Source organism: Nycticebus coucang, chromosome 17, assembly GCF_027406575.1.
Source record: "Nycticebus coucang isolate mNycCou1 chromosome 17, mNycCou1.pri, whole genome shotgun sequence".
NCBI lineage: Eukaryota > Metazoa > Chordata > Mammalia > Primates > Lorisidae > Nycticebus > Nycticebus coucang.
The window spans coordinates 46,041,829-46,069,816 of NC_069796.1; the positions used below are offsets into that span (position 1 = coordinate 46,041,829).

The 27,988-nt window shown below is 40.1% G+C and overlaps 2 protein-coding genes across 7 annotated transcripts in view; one reads left to right on the forward strand and one right to left on the reverse strand.

The window, feature by feature from the left end:
• PPP2R2B (protein phosphatase 2 regulatory subunit Bbeta) overlaps positions 1-27,988 on the reverse strand; it is a 527,754-nt gene that overhangs the window by 380,320 nt on the left and 119,446 nt on the right. The gene's annotated exons all lie outside the window — the stretch shown is intronic.
• LOC128568394 (60S ribosomal protein L36a) lies at positions 15,177-15,643 on the forward strand. Its single transcript, XM_053566004.1, has one exon. It carries the CDS (start codon positions 15,239-15,241, stop codon positions 15,557-15,559), a length of 321 nt encoding a protein of 106 aa, XP_053421979.1. The 5' UTR covers positions 15,177-15,238; the 3' UTR covers positions 15,560-15,643.

The window sequence follows — 27,988 nt, forward strand, 5'->3', positions numbered from 1 at the left end:
CCTAACCTCTCTTCAGTGATGCTTTCTCTCCTCTCAGAAAAATATTTGATCCATTTGTACATTGCCATTTTCTTCATTATCCCCATAAACATGGACTAACATGCCCCTGATTTCACTTCCATTCTTGCCAAGTTTAACAAGAAATTTAATGTTTGTTTGTTGCTCTAATTCAAGCTCCGACACTCCTGTGACAGCACACAAAAACATGCAACAGTAATAACATGTGCCACTCACTAAGAACCACCTCACATTGACATGGACACAGCTGTGAGACACTGATATACTAAGGTCATGAATCCCTCTGAGCTCTTTATACAGTGCTGCCAACATAAGTGCATGGTTGCAAATTGGTGAACTTAATTTTCAGACTTTGCATTCTTGTAGGCATCTGCTGTTTATTTCATCACTTGTCTCTTCCTTCTGCATAGTAGCTTTCCATGTTGATAATCTTTCCACCCCACTTGGTCTTTTTTTTTTTTTTTTTGTAGAGACAGTCTCACTTTATGGCCCTTGGTAGAGTGCCATGGCATCACACAGCTCACAGCAACCTCCAACTCCTGGGTTTAAGCGATTCTCTTGCCTCAGCCTCCCAAGTAGCTGGGACTACAGGCGCCCGCCACAACGCCCAGCTATTTTTCGGTTGCAGTTCAGCCGGGGCCGGGTTTGAACCCGCCACCCTCGGTATATGGGGCCGGTGTCTTACCAACTGAACCACAGGCGCTGCCCCCACTTTGTCTTACTAGAGTTGCCAACCCCAGTGCCCTGCCCTCTTGATTGCAGATCCAGGCCTGCCTAATCAGAGTACTCTATATAGCTGGTCAGGATAAATGACTTAAGTATGACACCTAATCCAAATCCAACAATCAGAGATCCTCTCTGGAATATTTATCAGTATATTAATATATAGACACCAAGAAGGAGAATTTTTCTCCTCTTCCATCTTGGATTGTGACCCATGGGACATCTGGCTGTCTTCTTCTCATATGTCTCTCTTCTCATTGTGAATCAGGAGCTAAGTCTGTCTACTTGTCCGACCAGATGGAGAAGCCCATTGGCAGGAGGGAAAATAAGGACACTGCCCAAGGAGAAGAGGTCTAACAGCAAGCACAGTGACAGACAGATGCATTTAATGAGAACTTACAGACTGGATACCCTTTGCTTTCCCAACAAAATCCCTTTTTTTTTTTCTGTATAATCTTGTTGGAATGTGTGTTTTATCATATGACACTTCCCAAGTTCTTCACTAATCCTTGCCCCTTTGGCTACCTTTGAAATCACACTAAGTATGTACATATGCTGTGTATGGAGGTGGAGTTGGCTGTGCTCAGTTGAATTATTTATCATAAGAGTATTAAAATAGGCATAGTTTTATTAAAATAATATTAGAGTATAGTTATCCTGAAGAGAATATGAGTGAGTTCAACCCATTATTTATTCTCCATAGCTGTAGCCTTCTCTTAGAAGTATGCCTTGTGGAGTATGTACTTACTTAGCTCTAGTGCAGTGATTTTCACCTCATGTGCCACACTCTGGTATGCAGTGAGAGAATCTTAGGTGTGCTGCGAAAAATTTTAAAGATCATTGATTAAATTATTTTTGAAAGACGTTCAAAGCACAGTAAGTACATTCTTTTTTTTAATCAACATAATTTAAGTTTGCCATGGAAGTTTGACCATAGGTTCAAGTGTGCCATGAGATAAAAAAAGTAGAAAATACTGGTCTAATTTTCAGACTTTAGCTCTAAATTGGTACCTTTGTCCATTCCTGCTGCAATTAGATCCTTGATTTTACCTCATCAAAGGCCTAACACAGTCAGAAGGCATGGGTTTCCTGGAGTCTGATCTTATTGGTTCTCAAGATTATCAAAGACCATTTAGAAAGATAATGACTATAAGGCTACATAAAATGCAACAAGATTTTACAGAAATCAAGGCTGACTTTAAAGGCAACTGGAAAACAGGACACTCCTCCTCCCACCCTCGTCCCTCCCAAACAAATGCCATATGTCTGTGCACAATGCATTCTGGCTCACTGCTCTGTGGTTGACCTTCGATACTGAAAAGACGCCAAAACACTTGGGACCTAATTTTCCTTTCAGCTCATTGTTGCAGTCATATTTAATATGGCTGAGGGGGAAAAATGAAAATCGTGACAAGCAGGCCTGAAATTCTTTGAAGTAGTCCATCAGGGGGACACATCTTTGGATATTTCTCATTTGTGATGGTTCACAAAAGGACTCTTTAGGGGTCCTTGGAAAATGAGGCTTCTGTTGCCTGGGGATGGGTTCAGAACTACTTCAGCATTTATGTTATCTGTAGCAAAACTAAGAAGTAAGACCATTACACTTTCTTTATCTATGTACCATTAATTCAACTCCAGATTATTATATTGGATGCAGAATACTTAACAGAGGAGTTTGCTATTCCATGTGTGGCTTGGTAGAATGACGATCTTCTTACTATATCTATATTGTGAGTGGAATTTCCTTCCCAGATTAAAATAGCTTTTGTATTGGTTTCCTGGGGCTGTTGTAACAAAGTACACCAAACTGGGTGTCTTAAAACAAGAGAAATTTATTGTTTAACAGTTTGGGTGGCCAGAAGTCCAAAATCAATGTGTCAGCAGGGCCGTGCACTCTTTGAAACTGTTAGGAGAGAACCTTCTTTCTCTCTTCTAGCCTCTGGTGTTTGTCGGAAGTTCCTGGCATTCCTTGGCTTACAGATGCATCATTCCAACCTCAACCCCTCTTGTCACATGGTCGCCTCCTTCCTGTGTGTTCCTCTTCTCACCAGTATACTGGCCATTTTGGATCAGGGCCTGCTCTAATTCCATATGACCTCATTTTAACTTGACTATATCTGCAAGGACTCTATTTTCAAATAAGGTCACATTCTGAGGTAGTGCGTGTTAGGAGTTTAATATATCTTTTGGAGGGACGTGATTCAACCCATCACAGCTGAATTGTCGCTTCTGGTTGTAACACCTAATACATGCTCATTATAAAAACAGTGAAATTATAAACAGACAAATGAAGAAGAAATTAAAAATCATCCAGATTCCTCCCACCAAAAATAACCATTTAAACAATTTGGTGAACATATTTTCAAATATTTCTCAAGCCAAATTTTTTTTTCCTATGCTGTCAAAAGTAAGTCAAGCAGGACAAAAGCAATTAAAGATGTCTACAGGTTTGTCCAAATTATAGACCTTATATCACCTAAATTATATCACCTTATAATGAGGGATGCTGTTATGTGCCTTTTTCTTTTTATCTCTCTTTATAGTTGTACTTGTGCAACTACATCTTTAGGATAAATGCCTATAAATAAGATGTCTGCATAGAAGAGAAATATGCATTTTAACACATACCTTCAAAGTACTCCCCTTGGCCATCTAGTGACAGTAGAGATATACAACAATGAGGTATGCAGCACTTTTTCTAAGATGAGTTCACAAACTTAATTGTCAAAGTTTGTATTTTCAATATCTTTCAGAAAAGATGTACTAACTTTACTCTCACCAGCAGCACGTGAGAGTTTTAGCTTCTCTCACTTGCTTTGTTCTATAGATTACATGTATAAATAAGATACCTAAGTTTAAAACTTTAAATTTATAAACGTTTATAAATATGTTCTTCTTTTTGGAATTCTAAACTGTTCTTCTTTTTGGAATTCTTTATTCATAGGTAATACATATGAATCCATAATTTCATTTAGTATTTTCATAATTCAATTTTTTAATCTTTAATTCTGACTTATTCATAATTTTCCTTGGAATGGTGTGGAATTCTAATCCACAGATTCTGATAGAGTTGAATTTCATTTCTTTTTTATTTTTATTTTTAAATTTTTTGTTTACTGTAAAAGAATTGTATTGTTTGGCAATATAAATGGGGAAATTTAGTGTGTTTCCTGTTCGCCTTTCCAAGGAATCAGGTTTATGTACTAAAATGCCTTGTACTAATTCACAGAAAAATGTATACTCAGAAAGCAATTATAAACATAATGCTGAGCACATGGTAATAAGCAATACTTTTAGCTCCAATACTCATATTTAATTGAATGTCTCAGCATTCTTTCTGTAACTACCCTCCTTGCCCTCTCCCACTCAAAATAGCCTATAAGATTGGAAGAAAATAAAAGTAAATGACATTATAGGGTTAATCTAGAATCCATTCTAATTTTGTTTTCTTGAAAGTGTAATAGTGGTACTTAATTATCAGTCTTTCAAATTATTTGCAAACCATGTCTCAATTCTTATAGACTTGAAGTTAAAACCCCTAGTTTAGAGAGGCACTAAGAATTTTTACATGGAAAAAAAGCAGGTCGAGGTGGGTGGATGGCCTGAGCTTATGGGTTTGAGACCACTCTGAGCAAGAGTGAGACCACCCCCCACCTCTAAAAATAGCTGGGCATTCTGGCGGGCGCCGGTAGTCCCAGCTACTTGAGAGGCTGAAGCAAGAGAATCACTTGAGCCCAAGAGTTTGAGGTTGCTGTGACTTATGACACCATGGCACTCTACCAAGGGCAACAAAGTGAGACTCTATCTCAAAAAAAGAAAACAAAAAAAGAAAGAAAGAAAGCATAAGCTCAAAGGTACATACTCTTACAGAGAAAATCTATAAGGACTTTATAGATTGATTTGGACTATATTTCCAAATCAAGCTTTTGGAAATAAGTAATGTTTTCAGATAAAATGAAAACCATAGCTCTGAGTGTCTTTTTTCCTGGCCCCTCACGTGGATTTGCTGTTGAGGAACACTGGCTCCTACATATGCCATTCTCCACGCTGGCCTTCTACTGTTCACTTGCCACTGAATTGGTGGGTGAGTCTGTCTGTTCTTTGAGCCTCATCAACATGTGTGTTCAAGGAGAGGTAACCCTAATGCCTCTCTCCAGTGGATGACATTTTATGTCAGTAACTTGCCATTTAGCTACAGAGACCAATCTTATCTCCGTAAATGAGTAAATGAATACAAATTAAAGTTTTTTGTTTTTTTTTTTGTAGAGACAGAGTCTCACTGTACTGCCCTCAGGTAGAGTGCCGTGGCATCACTCGGCTCACAGCAACCTCTAACTCTTGGGCTTACGCGATTCTCTTGTCTCAGCCTCCTGAGCAGCTGGGACTACAGGCGCCCACCACAAGGCCCAGCTATTTTTTTTTTTTTGTGGTTTTTGGCCGGGGCTGGGTTTGAACCCACTACCTCCGGCATATGGGACCGGCGCCCTACTCACTGAGCCACAGGTGCCGCCCCCCAGCTATTTTTTTTTTTGTTGTTGTTGTTGCAGTTTGGCCGGGGCTGGGTTTGAACCCACCACCCTCGGCATATGGCGCCGGCGCCCTACTCACTGAGCCACAAGCGCTGCCCCAAATTAAAGTTTTAATCTCGGTCTGTAACATCAACGGTATTTTCGCTACAAGTAGTTTCACAGTAGTCTCATTACTGCTCCTAAGTACAATACACCGAGATGTTTAAATTGCCGAATTGCCACTACATATATTCTTTGAGAGCAGGTATCCAGGTAACCATGGCAATTGTGTCTCCAGACAGGATGGGAGTAGGCTGGGAAACTATTTCATTAATTGAACGGAAGGGATTGAAAAGAGATTTTCAAGCTGTAGTTTAGAGAGAGAGAGAGAGAAAAGAAAAAAGGTAGATTTCACAATCTTATTTTCTTTTCATTATTAAATTATGCAACCTAGAGAAACTCCAAATGATTTGAAAGGTTTAGAGAAATCGTGAGATTAAATAACAGCCACATTGTTAGCCTTTCCACATTATTACAGTGGTTGACCTATACCAGACTTTATTTGGTTGGGTTTTTATATAGTTTGATTGAAACTGGATATATCTCCCGAGGAAGCAGAATTCTGTGTTCTGTGATTTAAGGAGAAATAAATGGAAGAATACTGAAAGAAGCAGGAAGGCTGTGTAGGTGGTATAAGAGCTGTATTTATTTCAAGTTGAGAGCACCTGAAAGAGCAGATTTTATCAGTTAAATTTATTTTCAACCTTACTTCCCTGCCTTCCCTCCACCGTTGGTAGTCCTCAACATTAAAAAAATTATTAAAGAGTAAAGAAATACTGTGAAAAAAGAGGGCATCTGAATGATAAAGAGGAAAAAACAAATGCCTTATTTCTCAGAAGAGACTAACAGTTGGTTTTCATATAAAAGGTGATTAGATCAGCTTCTTTTATTTAATCAGATATGCCCTTGTATAACTTGCTGCTTCAACTCTCTGACAAATATGTTCTAATGGGTTAGGATTTGTAAAAGTCCAATTACCCAAACAGACAACCTGACTTCTAATATATGTTGGCCATAGTTGTAGAATTTTGGCCAACATACAGCACCTTAGTGACCCATGTAGAATCTCTCCAACTCCCAGAGAATACCTATTATTCTTCAGAGTTCCCTGCATGCTGCACCATCTAATTAATTCAGGAAGAAAAATAGAGAGTATTAGATGCACCTATTCACAAACAGGAAAATGAAGACTTGGATATATTCCTTTGGATCCATTCATCAAAGGGTAAGTCCACTTTTCGTCAATCACTGGGAGAGGCAATGGAGGACATTTTATTACAGAATTGAAGAATGCAAACTAACATGGAATAGATAACTATTAACCAAGTGGATTTCATTTTAAAACAAACATTTCTGCCAAACAGATTTCTATCATGGAAAACAGATAATTCCTCAGAATTAGGCCAGAAATCATGGTCTGAATTATAACAGCTGTCTGGGTATTGTCCAAGTCCAATGTATTGATTACCTTGTCCCCATCGCAACCCAGAGGCTTTGGTTACAAGGAGCTGAAGTTGTGTGGCTACAGCAGCCTCTGCTGATGTTTTTAGGGGGTTTGTGTCCAAGGTGCACCCACAAGGAAAGGTAATGGGAAGTAAAAATAGCAATTTGTTTTCCAAAAGTTTAGAAAACAGTGGGGGCAGGCATTTTCAGCCTTGTCATCATAGATAACATGGTTTTTTATTGTGCACACATGAGTCTAATTTTTTTTTCCAGATTGTTGCCCTTTGTTTTAATAGAAGTGGCTTTTCAAAATATCTTTTCTTTCTTTTTTTTTTTTTTTTATTAAATCATAGCTGTGTACATTAATGCGATCGTGGGGCACCATACACTGGTTTTATAGACCGTTTGACACATTTTCATCACACTGGTTAACATAGCCTTCCTGGCATTTTCTTAGTTATTGTGTTAAGACATTTACATTCTACATTTACTAAGTTTCACATACACCCTTGTAAGATGCAACACAGGTGTAATCCCACCAATCACCCTCCCTCCGCCAACCTCCCCCCTCCCTCCCCTCCCATCCCCCAGGCCTGTCCCCTAGGAGTCCAGAATATCTTTTCAAAGAGTCAGAACCATGAAAAATAAGTGGAGCGACTCTTTTTTTTTTTCTGGATAATAATAAAACATTTTATTTTTTTATTATTATTAAATCATAGCTGTGTACATTAATGTGATCATGGGGCACCATACACTGGTTTTATAGACCATTTGACATATTTTCATCACACTGGTTAACATAGCCTTCCTGGCATTTTCTTAGTTATTGTGTTAAGACATTTATATTCTACATCTACTAAGTTTCACATGTGCCTTTGTAAGACGCACTGCAGGTGTAATCCCACCAATCACCATCCCTTCCCCCTCCCTCTCCTCCTGCTCCCCCTTCCCCATAGTCTTGGGTTGTAACTGGGTTATAGTCTTCATATGAAAGCCATAAATTAGTTTCATAGTAGGGCTGAGTACATTGGATACTTTTTCTTCCATTCTTGAGATACTTTACTAAGAAGAATATGTTCCAACTCCATCCATGTAAACATGAAAGAGGTAAAGTCTCCATCTTTCTTTAAGGCTGCATAATATTCCATGGTGTACATATACCACAATTTATTAATCCATTCATGGGTCAATGGGCTTGGGCTTCTTCCATGACTTAGCAATTATGAATCAGGCTGTAATAAACATTCCAGTACAAATATCTTTGTTATAATGTGATTTTTGGTCTTCTGGGTATATACCTAGTAGAGGAATTATAGGATTGAATGGCAGATCTATTTTTACATCTCTAAGTGTTCTCCAAACATCTTTCCAAAAGGAATGTATTAATTTGCATTCCCACCAGCAGTGTAAAGTGTTCCCTTTTCTCCACATCCATGCCAACATCTCTCGTCTTGGGATTTTGTGATATGGGCTAATCTTACTGGAGTTAGATGATATATCAAAGTAGTTTTGATTTGCATTTTTCTGATGATTAAGGATGATGAGCATTTTTCATGTGTCTGTGGGCTGTGTGCCTGTCTTCTTCAGAGAAGTTTCTCTTCAAGTCCCTTGCCCAACCTGTGATGGGATCACTTGTTCTTTTCTTGCTAATGCGTTTGAGTTCTCTGTGGATTCTGGTTATTAAACCTTTGTTGGAGACATAACCTGCAAATATCTTCTCCCATTCTGAGGGCTGTTTGCTTGCTTTACTTACTGTGTTCTTGGCTGTGCAGAAGCTTTTTAGTTTGATCAAGTCCCAGTAGTATATTTTTGAGCTGCTTCAATTGCCCAGGGGGTCTTCCTCATAAAAAACTCGTCCAGACCGATTTCTTCAAGAGTTTTCCCTGCACTCTCCTCTAGTATTTTTATAGTTTCATGTCTTAAGTTTAAGTCTTTAATCCAGTGAGAGTCTTAGTTAATGGTGAAAGGTGTGGGTCCAGTTTCAGTCTTCTACAGGTTGCCAGCCAGTTCACCCAGCACCATTTGTTAAATAGGGAATCTTTTCCCCACTGAATGTTTTTGTTTGGATTGTCAAAGATCAAATAACGGTAAGTAGCTGGGTTCATCTCTTGGTTCTCTATTCTGTTCCAGACATCTACTTCTCTGTTTTTGTGCTAAGACCATGCTGTTTTGATCACTATTGATTTATAGCATAGTCTGAGGTCCGGTAGCATGATTTCTCCTGCTTTGTTTTTATTTCTGAGTAATGTCTTGGCTATTCGAGGTTTTTCTGATTCCATATAAAATGAAGTATTGTTTTTTCAAGATCTTTAAAGTATGACAGTGGAGCTTTAATAGGGATTGCATTAAAATTGTATATTGCTTTGGGCAATATGGACATTTTAACAATGTTGATTCTTCCCAGCCATGAGCATGGTATGTTTTTCCATTTGTTAACATTTTCAGCTATTTCTTTTCTTGGAGTTTCATAGTTCTCTTTATAGAGATCTTTCATGTCCTTTGTTAGGTAAACTCCCAAATATTTCATCTTCTGGATGGAATAGAGTCCTTAACTGTTTTTTCAGCTTGACTACTGTTGGTATATATAAAGGCTACCGATTTATGAATGTTGATTTTATAACCTGAGATGCTGCTGTATTCCTTTATCACTTCTAAGAGTTTTGTAGTAGAATCCCTGGTGTTTTCCAGATATACAATCATATCTTCTGTGAAGAGCAAAAGTTTGATCTCTTCTGACCCTATGTAGATACCCTTGATCGCTTTTTCTTCCCTAATTGCGATGGCTAAAACTTCCATTACAATGTTAAAGAGCAGTGGAGACAATGGGCGACCTTGTCTGGTTCCTGATCTGAGTGGAAATGATTTCAATTTAACTCCATTCAGTACGATATTGGCTGTGGGTTTGCTGTAGATGGCCTCTATCAGTTTAAGAAATGTCCCTTCTATACCAATTTTCTTAAGTGTTCTGATCATGAAGGGATGCTGGATATTATCAAAAGCTTTTTCTGCATCAATTGAGAGAATAATATGGTCTTTTTTTTTAATTTGTTTATGTGCTGAATTATATTTATAGATTTACGTATATTGAGCCAGCCTCGAGACCCTGGGATAAAACCAACTTGGTCATGATGTATAATTTGTTTGATGTGTTGCTGGATTCTATTGGTTAGGATCTTGTTGAATATTTTTGCATCTGCATTCATTAGTGATATTGGTCTATAATTTTCTTTTCTTGTTGGGTCTTTTCCTGGTTTGGGGATCAGGGTGATGTTTGCTTCATAGAATGTGTTGGGTAGTATTCCTTATTTTTCTATACTTTGGAAGAGGTTGAGTAATATAGGTACTAGTTCCTCTTTAAAGGTTTGGTAGAATTCTCAGGTGAAGCCATTTGATCCTGGGCTTTTCTTTTTAGGGAGATTTTGTATGGTTGATGCTATTTCAGGACTTGATATAGGGCTGTTGAACATTTCCACTTGATTCTGGCTAAGTCTTGGAAGGTGAAGTCTTGGAATTGACCAAGTATTGGTCAATTTCCTTCAGATTTTCATATTTCTGAGAATAAGTTTCTTATAATATTCATTAAGGATTTTTTGAATTTCTGAGGAGTCTGTTGTTATTTCTTCTTTGTCATTTCTGATTGATGAGATTAGAGATTTTACTCTTTTTTTCCTGGTTAGGTTAGCCAAAGGTTTATCTATTTTATTGACCTTTTCAAAAAACCAACTTTTTGATTTATTGATCTGTTTTATAATTCTTTTCTTTTCAATTTCATTTAATTCTGCTTTAATTTTGGTTATTTCTTTTCTTCTACTGGGTTTGGGGTTGGAATGTTCTTCCTTTTCCAGTTGCTTGATATGTCCCATTAAGTTGTTAACTTCCTCTCTTTCGGTTCTCTTGAGGAAGACTTGCAGTACTATAAATTTCCCTCTTAGGACTGCCTTTGTGGTATCCCAGAAGTTCTGATAATTGGTGTCTTCATTGTTGTTTTGTTCCAAAAATTTGGTAATTTCCTTCTTAATCTCATCTCTAACCCAGCTATCATTCAGCATAAGGTTATTTAACTTCCATGTTTTTGTGTGAGTATGCAGATTCCTGTTGTTACTGAGTTCAACTTTTCTTCCATGGTGGTCTGAGAAGATGCAAGGAATAATTTCTATTCCTTTAAATTTACTGAGGTTGGACTTGTGACCTTAGATGTGATCGATTTTGGAGTATGTTCCGTGGGCTGATGAGAAGTATGTGTATTCACTTTTGTTGGGATGAAATGTTCTGTAGATGTCTGCTAAATCCAAATGTTGGATGGTTAGGTTTAAATCTAAAATTTCTTTGCTCAGCTTCTTATTGGAGGATCTATCCAACACTGCCAAAGGAGTGTTGAAATCTCCGACTATTATGGAGCTGGAGGAAATCAAGTTGCTCATGTCTGTTAGAGTTTCTCTTATAAATTGAGGCGCATTCTGGTTGGGTGCATAAATATTAATAATTGAATCTCATCATATTGAGTATTACCCTTAACAAATATGAAGTGACCATTCTTATCCTTCCTTACTTTTGTTGGTTTAAAGCCCATTATATCTGCAAATAGAATTGTAACACCTGCTTTTTTCTGATTACCATTTGCCTGAAATATGGACGACCATCCTTTCACCCTGAGTCTGTGAGTCTAATTTTGAAAACAGAAAAGCATCACGTGAGGCCATCTAATTTGAGAAACAATGTTGCTGATAGTAGGGAAGAAGAACCATTGTTTCCAGGTGGCATCTGTGGTTCAAAGGAGTAGGGCGCTGGCCCCATATACCAGAGGTGGTGGGTTCAAACCCAGCCCCGGCCAAAAACTGCAAAAAAAACCAAACCAAAACAAAACAAAAAACCATTGTCTCCAAGAACGAGCTGACAGCCAGGGAGCCAACACATACCTGTGTCAGATCTTGGTGTCATTACGGGCCCCTCCCTTGTGGCCAGGGTGTTGTCAGAGGCTGACAACTTGGAACTTACAAATACTGGGATTGTTCAGTGACTGAGGGTGAACAGAAGGCTGAGCAAGATTTGTTACATCTGAGTTGTTGCTTCTAGTTTACCATTTAGTTTTCAAGCTAATCCAGCTGTTAGTCACATGGATTCTATAAAGTAAAACTTCTTTACCCCTGCATTCTATTTTCTAAACTGTAGCCACTTTAGCAACAGCCTTACACCAAAGGGCATACAATTAGCTAGTAGTGAGTATAGCTTGACTTTCCTGGTGAACACTTATGCATTCAACTTGCAAAAAGTACCAGATGCAGAGACAAGTCCCTTTTTCTTTCTTTCAAAGGTGACACTTTTTTATTTTTATTTTTTGCTTGGACATAAGCAAGAGCTCACAAGCCAAGTAACAGTTGACTTCATGGTAATCAGTTCCTCCCTTCCCAGTTCTAGGAGTAAGTTAGCGTATGTCATTTAAAGTTTCCCCTTCAAAAGACATCGTAATCAACGGCGTTACTTTTCTGAGCCCTAAGTCTGTTGCTTAGTGCCAGCATCTCAGAGGACTGTGGGTCTATTAGCATAAACTAGAACTGTAAGCGTGAGTATTTTTATTACCCTAAAATCATGCTAGAACTGCTAGGCCAATAGATTACAATTTGTCACTGAATGTGGATGTATTCCACATTGTGGACAATTGTATTTAGAAGTATGTACAACTTTTTCTTTTCTTTCTTTTTTTTTTTTTTTTAAGACAGAGTCTCACTATCTCACCCTCGGTAGAGTGCCCTGGCATCATAGCTCACAGCAACCTCAATCTCTTGGGCTGAAGCGATTCTTTTGCCTCAGCCTCCCAAGTAGCTGGGACTATTATGTGGCCGGTGCCCTACCCACTGAGCTATGGGCGTTGCCTATACAACCTTTTCTGTGTCTTATTTGCATTGCAAATTGAGGAGCTACCCATGGGTCTTGGGGAAATAACATCAGTAAAACATTGCTTCACTACTACAAATGCTCAATTTATACCGGAGAAGGCAAACACCATTACAGAAGGATTGTTTCTATCTAAACAATTCCCATCTCATATACTTTCATATACTTTCCTTCTAATGTGGGCTCCTAATAGGGATTACTAGGTGGTGGTGGTGGAGTGCCTATTTATATGGGAAAGGTACTTAAAGTACTTGGAAATAGGTATTTAAAAAGGCAGAAAAAGCTGGAGAGAGGCTTTCTCTAGAAAGCCAAAGCGTGGTTCATAATCCTGCCTCTTGTTCTTTGTGGAACATTCTCACAACTGAAGGAGAGATAGCAACCTGTTCTTCAGTTCAGTTTGGGCCCCAAAAAGAACAGATCAGAGCTCTCTACAAGGTCCAGACAAAGCTCCTTCCCTGAAGTTAAGAAAAATACTCCCTAACATGACGCAAAAGCTTTGGATAGTTTGCAGACAACAGTCCGGGTGTCTGGAAAATCCGAATTTCAGGTCTAGAGGACATTTCTTATGTTTTTGTCCAGCATTTACTGCCTGTTCTGTGACAACAGTGCCCTCGTTCTATTCTGGAGCATATCTCTTCTCTATTCTCTGCCCACGTGCTCTGTGACTGTGTCAAGTTACTAACCATGAGTACATACTGCAGGCGAGCCCACCCGTGCATTCTGCCCTTTGATGAGTGGATTGTCGGGGACCGGCAGCTGATTCAAAGCTGGTCAATCGTTGTCAATGAAAATCATTTCTGTGGCTTTTCTAGAACTCCTGGGCAACTGGAATCTCTTAGTTGCTGGGCTTAGTGCTTTTTTTTTTTTTTTGCAGTTTTTGGCTGGGGCTGGGTTTGAACCCATCACCTCTGGCATATGGGGCTGGTGCCCTACTCCTTTGAGCCACAGGTGCCACCCTGGGCTTAGTGCTTTGAGTATGAGATGTTTGAAGTTCGGAGCTGCAGCCAGAGAGCAGAGCCAAGAGTCTGTCTCAAAACTTTTGTAATCACCCACATACTACCACTTCATTAAGAATGCCCTTATCCTTCTCTTGTCTTCCTATGGCTAAATACCACTAATCAACATTTGTGGTTCAAACTGAGCTCAGAAAAAGGAAAGAAAATGAGCTCTTCATTAATAGTTTTCCCATATTCCCCTCAAGACAGAATTTAAAATTTCCTGTTCTGTATTCTCATACCCGTTTCTCTTACTCTATAGTTTTAATACTTCACGAGAATTCTTTTTGATACAGTTCATATCTCCCACGAGGCTGTGAGTTATTTAAGATCAGGAACTGTTTATTCATCATTTAGAGGCAGAAAACATTTTTAAGAGCATAGGCTGTCTTAATAGACTGCCAGGGGCTGGGCGCGGTGGCTGTAATCCTAGCCCTCTAGGTGAGATCACCTGAGCTCAGGAGTTCAAAACCAGCCTGAGCAAGAGTGAGACCCCATCTCTTAAAAAAGAAATAGCTGGGCATCGTGGTAGGCACCAGTAGTCTCAGCTACTCAGGAGGCTGAGGCAGGAGAATTGCTTGAGCCCAAGAGTTTGAGGTTGCTGTGAGCTGTGACACCCCAGCACATAACCCATGGACGACTGAGTGAGACTCTGTCTCAAAAACAAAAACAAGAACAGCAACAACAAAAACAGACTGCCTGGGTGCAAACACTGGCTCTGCTACTTCCTAGGGTGTGTGACTTAAATACATTACCTATTCCCATTGTGCCCCAGTTTTCTCATCTGTAAAACAAGGGGTAAGATTCATACCTGCTTCATAATTGTTGTGAGGATGAAATGAGTTAATCCATTGTGCCTGAAACCTAGTGCTGTCTCAGTAAACATTTGCTGTTTTATTTCTAGTGTCTAATAATGCCTGATATAAAATAGGTAATCAAAAATGTAAATGTGATCATGAGAAGGCATAAACTTCAGATGTCTTATATATTAAGCAGAAAAAGGATAGAAAACATAACTTAATCTTTATAATTTAATTTTCTTAACTCTATACATCCTTGTGAGGTAGCATGAGGCATAAATAGAAAATTTGGCTGATTTGAGATTTGCTTATATTTATTCATTTGCGAAAAATCTATTAAAAGGGCATTATGGGGCAGCGCCTGTGGCTCAGTGAGTAGGGCGCTGGCCCCATATGCCGAGGGTGGAGGGTTCGGACCCAGCCCCGGCCAAACTGCAACAGAAAAATAGCCGGGCGTTGTGGCGGGCGCCTGTAGTCCCAGCTGCTCGGGAGGCTGAGGCAAGAGAATCGCGTAAGCCCAAGAGTTAGAGGTTGCTGTGAGTAGTGTGACACCAAGGCACTGTACCCGAGGGCGGTACAGTGAGACTCTGTCTCTACAAAAAAAAAAAAAAAAGGCATTATGGTTGGCCTTGAGAGTCGAAATTGATTAAGAAAATATCCTTCCCTTTAAGGGGCTGATGAAAGGGAAAAAGTTGGCTGCCCTCCGCTCTTTCCTGTGAGCGCCAGCGGCGGGAGGCAAGGGCTGTGGACACCGAGCTTCGCGGTGAGATTTCATCGTAGAGACAGTTCTACTGTAGAGATGGTCAACGTACCTAAAACCCGAAGAACTTTCTGTAAGAAGTGTGGCAAGCATCAGCCTCACAAAGTGACCCAGTATAAGAAGGGCAAGGATTCCTTGTATGCCCAAGGAAAGAGGCGCTATGATCGAAAGCAGAGTGGCTATGGTGGGCAGACAAAGCCAATTTTCCGGAAGAAGGCTAAAACCACAAAGAAGATTGTGCTGAGGCTGGAATGTGTGGAGCCTAACTGCAGATCCAAGAGGATGCTGGCCATTAAGAGATGCAAGCATTTTGAACTGGGAGGAGATAAGAAAAGAAAGGGCCAAGTGATCCAGTTCTAAACTTTGAGACTTTTTGTCTTTTTGAGGAGAAAATGTTGAAGCTATACAAAAATTACCTGTAGGGAAATAAATATGATGATATTCAAACAAAAAAAAAAAAGAAAGAAAGGGAAAAAGTTATATAATAATTAAGCGCATGTGCAATAAGAGAAGAATGCACACTTATCATGAGGTCAAAGAGGGATGCCTTCTATTTTTTTTTTTGTAGAGACAGAGTCTCACTTTACCGCCCTCAGTAGAGCGCCATGGCGTCACACGGCTCACAGCAACCTCCAGCTCTTGGGCTTACATGATTCTCTTGCCTCAGCCTCCCGAGTAGCTGGGACTACAGGCGCCCACCACAACGCCCGGCTATTTAGAGGGATGCCTTCTAAAACAGCTACATAAGAATTATCTAAGGGGGTTGCTAAGACAAATACACAGAATCTTAGGCTCCACCCCTCAAACTTCTGAAATACCAGATAGGTGGTTATTCACCTATATTTGTAACAGATCTCCATGGGTAATTTCTGGTACAGTAGGCTCATGGCTGTAATCCTAGCACTCTGGGAGGGCGAGGCAGGTGGGTTGCTGAGTTCAGGAGCTCCAGACCAACTTGAGGAAGAGCGTCTCTAAAAATAGTTGGGTGTTGTGGTGGGCACCTGCAGTCCCAACTACTCAGGAGACTGAGCCAAAAGGGTTGCTTGAGCCCAAGAATTTGAGCTTGCTGTGAACTATGATGCCATAGCACTCTACCGAGGGCGACAATATGAGACTCTGTCTCAAAACAACAACAAAAATTTCTGGCATAGAACATAGGATGGTAATCTTTGCCTGGATAGTTCAAAAAGGGCTGAATGATGGAGGGTGTACAGGTTCTAGGTTCTCACAGGTGATCAGGAGTTTGCTAATGTTGACATGAGCGGAACAACTGAGCTTCAAGAAATGTTAGCTCTCCTGGTATCACCGCTGTTGAAGATGGAGCATAGAGCCTGACAGTCATCCCAGTAGTCTCAAAGTGTGTGGCAATTATTTTGTATTTTACTTGAATTTCAACTTATCTGCACAGTGAGTCACGTGGAAAGCCCCTGAAAAATAGAGAAATTTAGGGTCTGTCCCCAGAAGTTGATGTTCATTTGGTTTTAGACGAGGTCAAGTATCTTATGTACTGATGATACTCTCTCATACTTTTTTAGGTAGTGCTAATGAATGCGCAGCTACAGTATCTCTGTGTAGGTGGTGCACAGTCCCCCTGCCAGGATAGTAAGTGCTGCACATAGCATCTGAGGTTCGGCACTTCTGTGTGGGCTCAGCCTTGTACCTCCCAGATGCCAAGAAAGACCAGATCTCTTGCCTGGAGAAATGTCAAAATCCAGTGATCAAAGTACTGGTGCATTTCAAAGGTTTATATTGAACAAATTAACACTTCTATTATAAAACAGAATACAACCACATGGGCATGCCATTCACTAGATAATTAACAGATGCATAACAAATATTAATTCATAGTGCCAAAATATCTAGGCAGTCTAGATGCCCCAGGAGAAGGTGTGAATGCTGTCCTCTTGCAATCTTGGTACAGGAGTTCGATGGCTGTGCACAATTGCGTGCAGCATGAAGACCAAGCATCTAACTGTGAGCTTTTTCATGCTCGAGAGGCCCCAGCAAAAGGCCCTCCTCTGGGAGGAGCCCACCTACCAGATTCACAGAGCTTCGGATCACTGCTGGAGATGAACTCCAGATTTACATAAAGCATTATTTCAGAAAGTAGGATTCTGAAATCTCTCTCTCTCTCTTTTTAAAAAAGCCTCAGTAACTTAATACAGCTAGTTCACCCTAGCATGCGAATCACTGAAATTTATTATCTTTAGTGGTACAAAACCGCTACATGCTGCATTCTGAGGCTCTGTAAATAAATTCTACCTGCCTGAAAAATACTGTTATCATCTTCAGGATCCCCCCATGAGAGTAAGGGAATAATTCTTCCTCCTTTTGTTGTCCTTTTGATATTTTTATCTGGATTTAGGAGGATTTTCTATAATAAATATTTATTATTATGAACCAGGATAAATAATGCCACACAGGGTGGATGGTGATTTTTTTTTCTCTCCATCTGTGCATTCCTTTTGACCAGGAACAGCATTCCCGATGGGGGAGGGATCTTAGTGAGACTGTCAATCAAGATGCCTTGCGTGTGATCCAAGCTAAGACAATCAAGTTTCTTTCTTAAGACTTTGAACCTTGAGCTGAAGAATACAAGGACAGAAAAATGAAAACATTGAGGATGATTTATTCCCAGAATAGCTTGCCAATCAGATAGTCAATCGGATACCCACACACCCTGAGCTGCCTGGTTCCAGCTCTTTCTCAGATAGACTTTCAAGTTGCTGAGCTACCTATGTTCTGCCAACAGTGTTAAGTTTTGCTAAAGTTGGCCAATGTCTGTTTCTGTTGCTTACAACTGAAGAATGGATACAGCACAATTTTGCAAACAAGGCAGCAATACTGTTTATATAGTGGGAACTACAGGATCTGGTTTGGTGGGAGATTATGGATAAGGCTGGCAGAGAGTGTGAGAGTGAGATTATGTGACTAAACTTGGCTGTTGGGGATGTGAGAGTCATGAGCTTTAGAAAACAGATGACCTGGATGGTTACCTCTGTCAGACACAATGTTAGCAAAGGAATAGAACCAGCACATGGTAAGTGAGAGGGGTAGGGAACTATAATCACAGTATGTTTGGGCTACAGCCACAAAATTTCCAAAGAAAACTCATACCTGAGATTAACATAGGAAATCTATAAAAAATAATAAACAATATTTAGAACCCCTGGCTTCACAAGAAAAAGCCGAACGACTGGTACCAAGTTACATGTCCACCCAGTAATCAAACTAGATCACTGAGTTATAAACTAGAAGGTATAGTAAGAAATGCCTGTGAACCTGCATCTGAATGAAACTACCAACCGTGAATTAATCTGTAATATGGCTTCTGAGAGTGTTTATTCCCTTCCTTTTCTTGACTTACAATTGTTGCATTAAAAATACATACACATGTTTTTACACAGACACACCTATATTTGTAATTTTTAATAAGCCTGAAATATAATACTCCAGTTCATTTGCAAAACTGTTACTAAGGCATGTGGGGTATAGTTTTACCATCTAGGGAAGAGTGGCTATACCGGCTCTAAATATGGAGCTCATTAAGTTGCCATGTATTACTGTGGAATAAGCATTTCACTTTGAATTGATGGGAACGTCACATAATTTAAGCGAGGAAAGGAGAAAAATTAATTGAACGGTGTTAATGCAGTTGGTCAAATACTTGTCATTAAAATAAGATAGATATAAAGTTATACAAAACTGAATTTGATGATTTGCCTTCCTATGGAAATGAACCTCATGGAGTGAAGAAGTGAATATGGCAATAGCATAGTAAGTGCTTAGTCTGTGTTAAGTACTGCACTGAGCCCTTTAGTACACACCATCTCTATGAATTTTCTGACAACCCTGTGAGGTAATTATTATTCTTATTTAACTGTTCCAAACAAGTTTAAATGAATATCAGCTGTTTAGGTTGTGAAACTCCTGTGTGAATGTGTACATCTAAAAACAAATGTGGGGCAGCGCCTGTGGCTCAGTTGGTAAGGCGCCGGCCCCATATGCCAAGGGTGGCGGGTTCAAACCCGACCCTGGCCAAACTGCGACCAAAAAATAGCCGAGTGTTGTGGCGGGCACCTGTAGTCCCAGCTACTCAGGAGGCTGAGGCAAGAGAATCACTTGAGCCCAGGAGTTGGAGGTTGCTGTGAGCTGTGTGAGGCCATGGCACTCTACCGAGGGACATAAAGTGAGACTCTGTCTCTACAAAATAAATAAATAAATAAAAAATAAAAACAAATGTGGATAGTTTAACAAGACATTCAAAGTCTGAAAACAGTTACATATGCTTTGGATGAGGACTACAGAAGTTCTACAAAGTGGCCTCAGCTAGCTCGGTTGGCCACTAAAGAAGAATTGGAGTTTCCAGGGTTTCTAAGTTGTGACACAAGCACTGTACTAGTTGGTTTCTGTTGGGTAGACTGAGGTGTATGTGGGTACAATTTTATTTTCCCTATAAATATCATGTTATGTCAACATTTGTTGAGGTGGGAGGATCACACAGTTTGGTTGTAATAAGAAATAATTTTTCCCAACTTTGGAAACTATATGAAGTCACTTTCTCTCCCTTCTCTGAAAACCTCCTTTTTGGAAGGTATTTTCTTGGTATTAGTTTTACAGAACCTCCAGGTGCCCAAGAATATTTTAATAAAAATATTGCCCTGCTTACTTGGAATGATCTACATTGAAATGATGCCTGTTCCAGATCAGTTGAACTTCTAGAAAATGTACAAATTGAAGAGAATTCCAATCTATTGGGAAATAAACACGCCGAGCACAGGTATGTGTACACATGTTGAGTTGAGGATATAGCAGTAACACTTTTGAGTGTTTACTTCACTTAGTTTGTACCCAAAGGGACCTATTTTCTGATTCTTAAAATAAACCAGGCACAATCCCACAGTGGGGACATTCCCATACTTCACTGACCATCAATAAAAATAGCTGGTGTTTCTTAGAATGCTTACTATATACCAAGGGCCATGATGAATATCTTATCCTCTAACAGTCTTGCTAAATAGATATCATTTTCCTCCTTCATAATTGAGATAATAAACCCAGTCAGGTTAACTTTTTAAACTACTAACACATCTAGGGAGAGGCAAAGCCATAATTTAAACTTCACCAAGAGCTCACACTCTACCAATTATGCTAAAATATAATATACTGGGGGTGGAGTCTAGGAATCAGAGCAGTTAAAAGCCCTCAGATGATTCTTAGGCATCCAGGTCAATACTGGTCTAAGAATCCAGTGGTGAGTCTCTAATGTGCACATCCATGCAGATCTTGGTAAATTGCAGATATTGATTCAGTAGATCTGAGTTTGGGTCTGAGAGTCTGGATTCCCATCTAGCTCTGGGTGATGCCGACGCTGCTCATACTCAGACACATTCTGAGCAGCAGCAAGTCAATGGATGGGTCAGGTGGGGTGGGGTGGTGACTTTTAATTATCCTGATTCCTGGGCCCCAATGCCAGGATATTACATTTTAGCATAATTGGCAGAGTGTAAACTCACAGTATGCTTAAAATTTTTCTCTAAGAAATAGCATGAGTTATGTCCCCAGATAAATTGTAAGTACCTGAAGTATCTTGTTAAGCATCTTCAACCCCTATCAGTGATAGCCCCATAGAGAGAAAGCTGCTCAGTGAATGCTTGGTAAGTTTTCTTGAAAGAAATATTCTGACTCTTAAAACCAAACACAAGAACTGGAACAAAGGGGCTTTCTTGCTCTCAGAGTGCGGGAGCCCTGATTTGCTTCTACATGGAAGAGGCTGTGAATTCTATCTCTATAAGTGGTCCCTCACAGGTTATCACTGACGATTGTCATCCTTCTAAGGAGTCTGAAAAAAAAGGGATCTAAAGAGAAATCAATGAGGTCATTGTAATGTAGGAATATGGTAAACGATGTGTTATTCAAGACTTAGAAAAATAACTGTAGAAGTTTTCTGTATCAAAGTTTCATTTATTGCCTCAAATTTTTTTGTATTAGTTATGACTAATAGGTCTTTGGGCAATTTATTCTCCTATATACTCTAATCCCATGAATGAAAAACTCTGCCTGAATTCTGGGCTCCCACCCTCTTCATTTTCCCATCTGACCCCAACTATATGGAACCGTCATCACAGAGAACTAAGAGTGCTGCTCACTCCTCACAGAGCTTCTCAAGATTTTATCAGTGTTTGTTTGACCAAAGATTAGTCTTTTGATCTTGGGGAAGAAACATATGTCTAACTCGGTCAGCCAGCTTTTAAAATAACCCAGGATGTTGTTTTCAGGCACATTTGTTCTTAAAATATTTCAAATTTACAGTGTACCTCATCTCTTCCCCTGACTCTACCCACTCCAAACACATACACACACAGGTTCGTAAATTAGAGAGTATATATTTGTACATATGTGCATATATCTATCTCAGTCCATTTGAGCTACTATAACAAAATACTGTAGACTCGAGTGGCTTAACAACAAACATTGTTTTTCTTTCTCACAGTCCTGGAAAGGCTGGGAAGTCCAAGATCAAGGTGCCAGCAGACTTGGTGTCTTCCTGGTTCATAGATGGCCGTCTTCACACTATGTTTCACGTCCTTTCATGGCGGAAGGAGCAAGAGAACTCTTTGGGGTCTCATTAATCCCATTTGTGAGGGTTCTGCCCTCTTGGTCTTATCACCTCCCAAATGCCCCACCTCTAATACTATCACATTGGCGGTTTAGAGTTCAACATATGAATTTGGGGAGACATAAACATTCAGTCTATAGCAAAATCCTAGAGTTTATATTTTGGAACTTAAAATTTCTTACTGGGAAGATGTGAATACTCAAGTCTTTCTTCAAGTAAAACATGATGCCCCCTAGCTCACCACCTGCAATAAATATGTGCCTTGTCCTTTAAAATTGTGTGGACATAAGCTGTCCTTGGTGAGTCTTACTTACAAATGCAGCTTTTTCAATTCTGTACTGAGGAATTCTGATTTAGGAGATCAGAATTCAGGCTTAGGCACCTGAATTTCCTAAGCACTTCAGATGGTCTTGCTTTGGAAGCTCACAGTTTAGAATAGGAGTCAGCTATGTAAACAAATAACTGCAATCTAGCAGGATAAATTAAATGGCAGAAGTATGTACCATGTATGGTGATAGCAGAAAGGAGGGAAATGGTAAGAATTTGACTTAGTCTAGAGTAGGGAATGATGCTATCTATGGCTCGCTCAAATAGTGTGCCTAAGTTGATTCTTGAGAGAGAAGTGAAAGTTCAGCAGGCCCCAGTTGATGGGATATAAGCAAACCAATGCACCTTTGCATCCTTTTGGAGATAAAGAGAGGGGCCAAAGGGAGAAAGGAGAGGTGCCTGGCACACATAGTTCAGTAGGTTGTACACCACTCAACTTCGGGGCACCAGTCACATCACAGTTATCACAGTTTGTGGATTTATTGAAATAATTTTCTGACGTATGGAAAAGCTATATCTTGAAGAAAGGATCCCTTTTTCTAACTTGTGGTAGTGCTTGAGGAGAGGAAGTGGAAAGACCATATTTCTGTTTGTCAGACTCACAGACATATGTATCACTCCATAAGGAACATGGGGAATCCTGGAGGGAAGGCTAGCATTACAGACAGCAGGGTTGATAGCATGTCAAAAGGATGTATCTGCTCAAAATATCAAGTGAACCTGTGATTGGGGGAAATGAGACAAATAATTGGGGAAGTAAGAAAAACTGAGTGGGAGAAGAATCATCAAACATATTTATTGTTATTTTTTTCTCCAAATGTTAGTGCCAATATCTATTATTCTTCAAATATACAAGTTTGGAGAATTAAGTTCATGAACTCATCCTTAAAAAGGTGCTACACACCCCATGGCTGAATATCATTACAGTCACCTTCGAAGTACTCCCCTTGGGAAGCTATGCACTGATGTCAGCACCCATTCTACCGTTCAAAAGGAATTTTGGAACTCTTTTTATGGATGGCCATCAGAGCTGCCATTGTATGAAGTAAGACAATTAAGTTTGCAAACTCATTCTAGAAAAAGTGCTACATACTTCATTGTTGAATGTCACTATGGTCACCCTTGGGAAGCTATTCACTGACGGCTGCACCTGGTCCACTCTTTAAAGCAATTCTTCTAGGGCATATTTTTGTTGGGATTAGTTTTCTCATGCAATTGTTCAATGAATAAAGTGTGTTTACAGAGTGTCTGTAGTTTCAGGGACTGGGGAATCAAGGTGAATTGAGACATGATTACTGTCTTCAAAAAGCTTACAGTCCAGTGGTGACTCATAAGGAAACTAGTGAGTATAGTACAGTTATCAAATGCTATGACAGATTGGGAGCTGATGAACACAGGGTCTCTGCCTCATTCTGCTTTATCTCCACCCAGTACCTAGCCCAGTGCCTGGCAGAAAGTGAGAACACACTGACTAATGCCTGAATGAACGGAGGCGCTGCAGCGGTGCTAAGGCACTGCGGGGTTGGGAAGGGCTAACTCACCTGAGGAGGGAACAGAGACGACAATGGAAACACCTCTGGGCCCTTAAAGGAGCCCTTGAACTATGTACTGAAAATTAAAGACTTAGCAGGAGCAAGCCAGGCAAGGGAAGAGAGGGATGGGAGACCCAGACATAGGTGTGTCAATGGCTTTCCAGGTTTGGCTGGGGGCATAGAGAGGTGAACCAGCTGAGGAAGAACAAGGCTGACTGGAAGTGGTGCAGGGAGTCAGCAATGAGAGAGAGAGGTCAACAGGGGCCCAATCGTGTTTCCCAAGCTAAGGATCTTGACCCTGATTCTGATAGCCACGGAGGAGCCATTGATAGGTTTTAAGCAGGAACACGTCATGGCCAATTTTAGTGGGTTCTAAAATTGTAAACCTTTCTCCCCTAACCCTCCATAGGGATGGCTGTGTTTGATAATGCTGCAGTGTGTCAGAACTTAATGAGCAGAGGTCATTCTACAGTTCAGTTTTAGCTAGACTGATATAAATCTCCCTCCTAGGTTCTCTCACAGGTTCCCACAGCCCTTTTGAGAGTCCCCAAGGTAGTCCCAAGCTCCTTTTCTGCTACAAAATGCATTCAATCCATCAGATATTGAAGAAAAGACAAACACACGTGCTTGTAAATAAAAGCCATCCAGTATCTGAGCAGAGCAGAGGAAACACAGGGCATGGTAATAGGGATGAAAACCCACCAGGCCTGAATGGAAATGGACAAGGCAGTACAGACCTAAGCAAACTGGACTCTGAGCTCAGGTCAACATGTGTCACTGGCAGAGCATCAGCCCTAAATCCCAGGTGACAGGGTTCTACATGTTCAAGGAAAGTGATAAGTGGTAACTTTTAAAATCTAATAAAATGACAGATTCTATTTCTGGCATCCTGAAGTTGCAAGGCCTTCTTTGTTGCATGAAGAACCCCTTCTCTGACGTTTTAATGTTATTTTCTGATTATAAAACCCATGTACACATGTAAAAATTCAAACGTACAGAAAAAATAAAGTAAAAATTATTCTTTATCCCACCAACCAGAGTCAACCAGTTTTAACATTTTGGTGTAACTCTTGCCCCAGATTTTGTCCTCATATGTACACAATACTGTTTTTGTCATTGTTATCTTTTCAAGTAATAAAGTAATATTTCAAGGAATATCATCTTAATTGTATAATTTGCTTTTTTCCACTTAACATATTGTGAACGTATGTTTACATCCTCACTTCTAAAGCCTGCAGAGTATTCTATTATGTGGATATAGCATGATTTTTTATCAATCTCCTCCTCATAGACATTATTCCTAACAAAAAGCTTATGGATGGGGAAGGTTGTGATGAATACCAACGCAGCTAAATCTTATGTATCCATGATTATTTACTTAGAATAAAATTCAAGAAGTGGAATTGCTGAGCCCAAGAGTATACCAACCTAATGCTTGGGCTTGCTCAGCTTGTCTGGGATTCATTTGCTTAAACAGGTATAAGCTTCAAGGAGAAGGGAATGAATTGATAAAGTCCCCCCAGCGCCACTCTGTACTCCCATTCCAGCATGGCCCTGTGAATCTGTACATGGTGAGATTCCTCTTTACTTTCACGTATCCTGAGTCTCAGCAACACATGAGATATGATGAGCAACATGCATGTTTTTTCCCTTTGGATCAGTCCAGATTTTTGCTCATACCAACTCTTCCTCCTCTTGCCTCTTTCCTTCCAATGTATCCCTTTCTCCTTTGTTTTTCGGGAGAGGGGAGAAGAATTTAGCAAAATATGCGTGTGTGTATGTGTGAGTGTGTGTAAACAGATAAAGAGGCTAAGGATTTAAACAAAACAAAACAAAAAATCTTAGATCAAAAAGTCCTAGGAACCACTACAAACTGGGGACCTAATACTGTTTCAGAATTATAAGCATAAACTTACCTAATTCTGATCACCCCCAAGTTCACTTTGGAACTTGCCAAAGGTCATAAAGCTAGATAGTAGCAGAGCTGGGAATCAAACTCAGGTGGTTATGGCTCCCAACTCATTTTATGTGGCTAGGATGCCTCATAAATCACCACGTCAACTCTCTCTCTCATTTTACAGGTTTGTGATCCAAGGCCCAGCAGGCAAAGCAACTGGCCGGAGACACTCAGACTTCCTTGCCAGAGCTCATTCCGTCACCCAGAGATGAAACAACAATCTTTCCCAAGCTCTAGGATTCTTAAACAGATAAATATTAATTGGTGTAAATCATAGAAACTATTCTATGGAATTACACTAACATGTACTTTTCAAACTTTGAGTTTCTCTTTGATTAGTCAATTTTTAGGATAATGAAACAGTCCACAGAGAGTAAGCAGCACCTCAGGCAAGAAGCGTTAACTCTCTGTGACTATGTTCTCCATCTGGAAAGAGAAAATGACAGCGTGCCCTTCATTCTTCTTAGTCATTGTGTCAGAACTGTCAGTCACTGTCATAAAAACTCCTCTGACCAGCTCCATCCATGTAAACAACATCTTACAAGGGTACATGTGAAACTTAGTGAATGCAGAATATGATTGTCTTAACACAATAACTAAGAAAATGCCAGGAAGTCTATGTTAACTAGTGTGATGAAAATGTGTCGAACTGTTTATAAAACCAGTGCATGGTGCCCCATGATCACATTAATGTACACAGCTATGATCTAATACTAATAAAAAAATACTAATTAAAAAAAATAAAATAAAACCTCCTCTGACCTGAGGTTTTAGCAGAAGCGTTGTTGGCTCCACTCCCTCTGTGTCCCCCCTTGTCATTCCTAGAGCCAGGTGGCTGCTACATAAATACTCCCTCTGGCATATCAACTCTAGTATTGTGTGGATAAAAATAGGATATCCTAATACAAGGGAGAATTTTCTCTGCTCTAATAGCACTTATCTTAGTAATAGTTTTTCTTAAAATCCAGAGCAAGATAGCGTCTGGTTAATGGCTGGGCTTTGATGTCAGATAAACCTGGGTTTGAACGAAGTACCGTCACTTACCTGCTATGCGCCCACAGGTAAGCTGCTACTCTCTGATACTCACATTCTTTATGAAGGGTGGATATGACTTACTGCAAAGCTGGCACAGCAGCATAATACAACAACATTTGGGAAGCTTTTTGTGCAATGTCTAGGCAGGAAGCATGTGCTAAATTATGGCAGTTATAAACATTATTTCAGACATAAAATGAAGGACAGCCAGAAGAAAATGGTCACCATACCAAGGCCAGGAATTGGAATCCTGTACAGCTATTAGAAAGAATAACTGTAATTGGTGCTCATAGCAAACGTTCCTCAAGAGGACTGAGCTATTAGCGCTGGCCAGACGCCCTCTTTTAACGTTGTCATTGTTCATTATTGAACACTGCCACCTGGTGGGAAAATTTGCCACATGCAGGCAAGGAAATCGCTGAGGTTATGTCAGGTTACCCAATGAAGGAACTGTTTTGTCCACTGTGCCCACGCTGGTTTCAGCTTCTTGATTTGGAGCCATACCCAAGGGTCGGTCTGTGGATCTTGCTTATGTAGACTGCCCCCATTGTCATCTGTTGTCAAACTGACACAAAGACGTGAGAAGTGTGTTTTCTCGCTGAGGTTGGTGTTGGCCATGTGACCTGAGCCAAAGGTCAACCTCCTCTGACAACATTATTTAAAGTAGACTCCCAACACTCTAAGCCCTCATTTTACACAGAAAGCATATGAGTACCTGAAAATATTTCTTTCTGTTTTCCACCTCCCTCTGTCACTCCCCACTGTAATGGAAGGAGGACCTCTGAGTGTGAAGCCGAGCTGAGCTCACACCAAACGCAGGGCTGGGCACAGAGAAGGGGCTCAGAAAGATCTGCAGTCTATAGAATAATAAAATAACAACGATAATCTAATAATTTCAGCTATTACTGTTTGTGGATCCTACTTTATTTGCCAGCCATAGAGCTAAGCTCTGTAGGTAAATCACATCATTTAAATTTTATAATCACCTTCTTTGGTGGGGCTAATGTCACCACCCAACATAAGATCAGAAACTTCTAGGGCTTAGAAGTGATTTCCGGGTTCAGCAGTCACGGTTCTCCTTTACTCAGTGTCATAATGCCACAACTTATCCAATCCTCTCTTTTTTATTATTCACTGTAGTTTTACCCATTTTATAGATTTGAAAGCTGAGTCTCAGAGAAGTAAAACACTCTGCCCAAAGTCACTCATCTCAGGTTTAAAACCCAGGTCTCATGGCCAGGCACAGTGACTCATGCCTGTAGTCTTAGCACTCTGGAAGGCTGAGGCAGGTGGATTGCCTGAGCTCAGGAGTTCGAGAC

Coding starts and splice junctions, on each gene's coding strand:
- LOC128568394 (XM_053566004.1), top strand. CDS start 15,239: ATGGTCAACGTACCTAAAACCCGAAGAACTTTCTGTAAGAAGTGTGGC.